Below are 5,769 nucleotides of genomic sequence, written 5' to 3' on the forward strand. Positions count from 1 at the left end.
GGAAGGGTGAGAGTGCGTATAATCCATGGACTCACATCTATTTATATATAAAAAGTACTTGTTGGGGTCATCAGAATAAAGATAATTAGCTTAGTAAATCCCACAATAATTAGAAAGATCCGACCTTTAGTTCTGTGAGAAAACAAAGTCCAACCATTAGACCTTTGTAAACCAGGTGGGTCCATGCCATGCCATGAGACAACAAAGTCCAACCATTAGATCTTTGTAAACCAGGTGGACCAAAATAAAGATAAGTCCAACCATTGAATCTTTGTAAATGAGGTGGGTCCATATCGTTTGATGAGACAACAAAGTCCAACCATTAGATCTTTGTAAACCAGCTGGACCAGAATAAAGATAAGTCCAAACATTGGATCTTTGTAAATGAGGTGGGTCCATATCGTTTGATGACTTCACGTTGATTTTCATGATCCAACCACAACCCCAATAGGGTGGACCATCCTTAGGGATCAGAAACACGCATGCATCATGCATCATTAAATAATAAAAAACATACAGGTTGGGCCATCACACGCATACAGGATGGACCATGCCATCAGCTTTTCTCAAAGAAACTACAACGATGAGGCCATCCCAGAAAAAAAAGTTCTAATGTGCCGAAACAAACCAAAACTATCATATCTCTCTCCAAATAGAATATGTGTCCAGACGGGATCCAAAAAAATGTTCTTTCCATCGTGCAAACATGAGAAACTTAACCATCCATATAAACCTTCCCCATGACCTCATAGGTTCATTGTCCAAAGATTTTAGGTTACAACTTCTACATCATCTTCCTCCCACATCATCTTCCTCCAGCGACTCAAACTTCGAGATCAACTTCAGAATTAGCACTTCGGAGTTGTCTTCCTCCAGCGGCCACAAGACAGCTCCATCGAGCAATCAGGCAACATTAAGTAAGTTCTATCTGAACAAAATTATAAATCATACCGATTACTGGATCGATGATGGTTCAATTATGCTCTATGCAGTCCTCATCTAAAAATATTTGACATGTTACCTCAGAAGGTTGATTATATAGAATCCTATAGGTGTGGCTTCATGTCTTAATGGTGTCAGGTTCTTCATACTTTTTACCCATCTACAGAAGGTAATGCCATGGATGTTGCTCTCTACAATATAGAGAAACATATATGGTGCATCAGATGGTGTTCATATTATAGATCAGACCTATTGTTATAGATCAGACCTATTAATGGATCATTAATACTTAGATTATACTATAGGCAGTGCTAATCTAAAAAGATTTCAGGTGTTAGCTCACAAGTTTCATTATGTACAAACATATATAGAGAAACATACATAGATGGCTTCCATGTTTGATCAACCTCAGATGCTAATAGTGGTTTCCTGTCATAATGCCAGCAGCTCCATCTGAAACAAGCATAAAGAGAAATTGTCAATAAAATTGTAGAAGATACATAGCATGATTGGAACATATAAACGTTCCCAAAAACACCTCCTTATGATTGATATGTGGCTCTCTTACTCTTCATGTCACAAATATGATATCACCTGTCAAAATCAAATAAAAAATTGATATATAAACAAGAGAATAAATTAAATCACTATAAAACAGACTAAAGGAAAACCTTCTGCTATAAAACTTCTAGATGGGTGCTGGCTTGGATGCTCGGCAGAGTAGAAATCATGTACACCGTCAACACACACCGCATGGTGATGCACAAGATGCCCTGGTAAAGTATAGATTATGACATAAGAGGTTATGGATTTGTGGAAGTGTGTGCGTTTGAGAGATAGAGCGAGAGAGATGGTGCATGTCATGTTGATTTCTAGGGAAACCTTAAGGATTGACGTGACTGAACCTAAACATGTGGGCCAGAAACAACACTTCCATGCTGATAAGTCCAGGATGGCCCAAATTACAAGCACGTTGGATTAGAATTCAATACAAAAACTCATGTGAAAGAATACCTTAAGTCGTACAGAACAAGGCTACAGAAAGAAAAGACATGCCTATATAAACAACTGGCATGCCAAGAATAGACCTAAAACTCAATCTGTTCTCAGCAGCACGAACAAAATCGACAGAACATACAATTTCAATTTGACGTACGGCAACATAGTCAAACAGTTTTTCAATTCAGGTATAGTTCTTCTCCCTCTATTAATCCTCAATTACAATCTAATTCTAGCGTGCTACTCAACTATATTTTGGGGTTGTGGGACGGCTTCCATAGGGCTCAAGTCCATTAACAAACATAGGGCACTGCAATATGGAATTCACATGGAGTTTGTAGATCAGATGATGGTTCCCATTATATTTTGCATCACTACCTCATCAATTTTGTCCAAAAAGAAAACCTCATTAATCAGGTATAGATTGCTTCAGTCAGCTTCTACTAAAAATACTGTATTTATGTACCACGTGATGATTGGAACATAAAATCCTCTTTATCATTAAAAATTTCTACAAAATCACTGGTCTTGAAAATTGATCGCCTTTAATTCTACGACAAAAAATATACTTTAAAAGGTAAAAAGTAATAAAAATTATGAATCTTCATAAACTTGAACACTGATATGTAATCAACGATAGACCTACCACTGTAACAAATGGGGCAAATGACCAACGTCTCAAGTGCCGGGGCAGGGTACTCCCCTGTACAACGACTACATTGATCTTTATCGGCGTCCGTTGCCTCAGCAAACCACAATTTCTAGGTCTGCCACTTTCTGAAACAATATTATAATATCATTCACTTTAGCTGTATATTTGCACTCTCCATTATGCAGGAATACACAATGAAAAGAAAAGGTGGGCCACATACCAAGGAATGTTAGAAACCTACCGAGATGGTTTAAACAAATCAAATATGCAATCCAACAAGGTGATCCGATACTAATCTTGAATATTTTATATCTGCTATCACAGTATAATATTAAAAAAAAGCAACTCCAGTTATGCACTAAAAGTTCCTAACTGATTTTAGCTTCGACTAGAAAAACAATATTTTAAATTGTTATCTTATTGATGCAAATCCAGACAATCAGCAAAATCGCAAGATTAGAAAGGAGAATGACACTTCAAGAGAGAGAAACAGAAGGTCTTCAATCATACATGGAGATGTGCCAGGCTCCGCAGACAGACAAAAAGGACAACCTTTGATACATGTGAAGTAAGAAAATCTTTCACATAGTTTCTCTCTTATGCATGTTATCATTCATTTGGATTAATTACATTCTCAATTCAAATGTTAAACTTTAAGATCAATGCCGCACGGTTGGTATTACAGTATACAGGAAGCAACATTATGTACCGTGCCTATGCTATACACATCAACTATGCAATCTATGTGCTAAAATCTTTCTAAATAGAGAAAAATTACCTTCACTAACTTAGTGATTATAAAGACCACCCGCCCATGCATTTCCGCATCTTCAAGCGTGGCAAATTTGTAATGGCCCACTAAATCACAATAAAATGCTACAAGTATCAATGAACTGTAGCTAAGGCAAAGAAATATTTTAAAGTTAACACGAGGAGTAATAAATTCCTTCTGCCAAACGTAACGTAATCTCTCACTTCTAATAATTAGTATTTATGTTTATGCAGGGCAAGTAACTCAACAGAAAAAGCAAAAGACACAAGACTACATAGGAAAAGAAAAATGCAAACCAAGAGGGTTGCAGAACCATCAACAAAAGAAGGAGATTCGCCCGGCTGATAAAACTATGAGGTATGCAAAAAATAAATTACAATCAGCATCTAAAATTTGGAGATTCGTGGACCTGATATTTTCTGTTATGTGCGTGTACAACAAAAAAGTAATAAAATGTCTACTACATCGAAAACAGTGAGAAAGAAATAAAAAAATTACAAGTTCTATCAAGTTAACATATTATCAACAACACCAGACATTACTAACATTTAAATTTATGCTAAATACATAAACTTGAACAGGGAATCGGAGAGGACTGATGTGGAAATTTGGAACTTCGAAAAACCAAAATGCAAGTGTTAACAATGCGGTGCAATTTTCTGGTACAAAGAAAGAACTTCAGGTAGAGCGAAAAGCATGCCATCTTTTGGACTATGCTGCCAACATGGCAAAGTTGATTTGCCACCATTAAGAGATCCCCCGACTTACCTTGTGAAATTGCTAAGGAAAGACAATGGAAAGAGGTAAAAAACTGCTTGCAAAATATCAGATTGTACAACTCCATGTTTACTTTCACAACAATGGGAGGAAAAGTAGACAAACAAATAAACAATGGCATTGGGCCATATGTTCTTAGAATGAATGAGAAAAACTACCACAGAATAGGTACTATACTGCCTAAAGGTAAAGATAAACCACGGTGGGCACAATTGTACATCTATGACACTGGAAATAAGGTATGAAACAGGATTAATACGTCGACAACAGAAGATAAAAGGGATTCAATAGATCCTCACATCATCGAGGGCCTTAAAAGTTGGCATACCTGTGATGCTACTACGTAATATCAACCAAAGTGCTGGATTATGCAATGGTACAAGGATGGCAATTATTCAACTCGGAAGAAAATTCATGGAAGCACAGATAGTAACCGAAACACATGCGGGAGAAAAGGTATATATTCAAAGAATAGTCATGTCACCAACTGAATCAGCATGGCCATTTGTTCTAAAAAGGAGACAATATCCTACATCAGTTTGCTTTGCTATGACTATCAACAAAAGCCAGGGCCAATCTCTGAACAAGGTAGGACTATATCTACCTAAACAAGTTTTCACACATGGACAGTTATACGTAGTCTTCTCAAGAGTAACAAAAAGGGAGGGACGGCATGTAATGGTAGATGATGAAGATAGCAATCGGGATGATGTGGTCAAGAATATACTTTATACAGAAATATTCTAAAGGTATGAACAAAAAACAGAATTTCAGCATGATGTTCTTTCACAAGATGAGGCCAGTGGACTATTACATATGAATTACATATATATGAACTTACTACACTGCAAAATCTCTTACAAAGAAAGTCTGACTTAAGTATGAACAGGTGGAAAGACTTCACAAGTGGAAAGTAATGCAAACTTGCATCAACAGGTGGAAAGACTTCATAACCAAACATCAGAAATCTATATTATGTGATATTTGATTCTATAAGCTCATTATTTAATAAAAAATAGTGAAAGCATCAAGACGTTATACTGCGTATGTACAATGCTATCAGACATGTTTTCATATTAAGCTATTATCTATTAATTTTTTTGGTGAAATATTGCAAAAATGCATCAATAATTGGAAATAGTTACATTTTTAAAATGTACACTAACTTATTACTCCCTCCGTTCCTAAGTATAAGACCTTTTAGGGATTCCATTATGGACTATATATGGAGCAAAATGATTGAATGTACACTCTAAAATATGTCTATATACATCTGTATGTAGTTCGTATTGAAATCTCTAGAAGGGCTTCTATTTAGAAACGGAGGGATTAGCGTCTACTCTGTACCTCATTCAACACTTATAGATCAATTAAAAAACACATGATATTAAAAAAATTAAGGAAAAAAATAAGAAATATTTACAGCTAACAAGCATTTCCTTAAGTACATTATATTGGTTGAGTGGCACAAGTACAGGAAAAGGCTAAGATAAAGGGGAAATATTACAGTTAGCAAAAGGAAAAATAAGGACCTGCAGTTCAACTTGGAACAATGTTGCCATTGCAGGCCTACGGGAGATGAAATCCACATCCACGACCAAATCAACTGCACGGATGACAACTTCGA

The 5,769-nt window shown here is 36.1% G+C and overlaps 1 protein-coding gene across 1 annotated transcript; it reads left to right on the forward strand.

The window, feature by feature from the left end:
* Positions 1–706: 706 nt before the first annotated feature.
* On the forward strand, positions 707–3,345 carry LOC119350351. The gene is made up of 3 exons (XM_037618227.1): positions 707–917; positions 2,779–2,873; positions 3,029–3,345. Exons 1-3 carry the CDS (start codon positions 707–709, stop codon positions 3,149–3,151), a joined length of 429 nt encoding a protein of 142 aa, XP_037474124.1. The 3' UTR covers positions 3,152–3,345.
* The last annotated feature ends 2,424 nt before the right edge of the window (positions 3,346–5,769 follow it).

The sequence above is a fragment of the Triticum dicoccoides genome, chromosome 1B (assembly GCF_002162155.2).
Source record: "Triticum dicoccoides isolate Atlit2015 ecotype Zavitan chromosome 1B, WEW_v2.0, whole genome shotgun sequence".
Lineage (NCBI taxonomy): Eukaryota > Viridiplantae > Streptophyta > Magnoliopsida > Poales > Poaceae > Triticum > Triticum dicoccoides.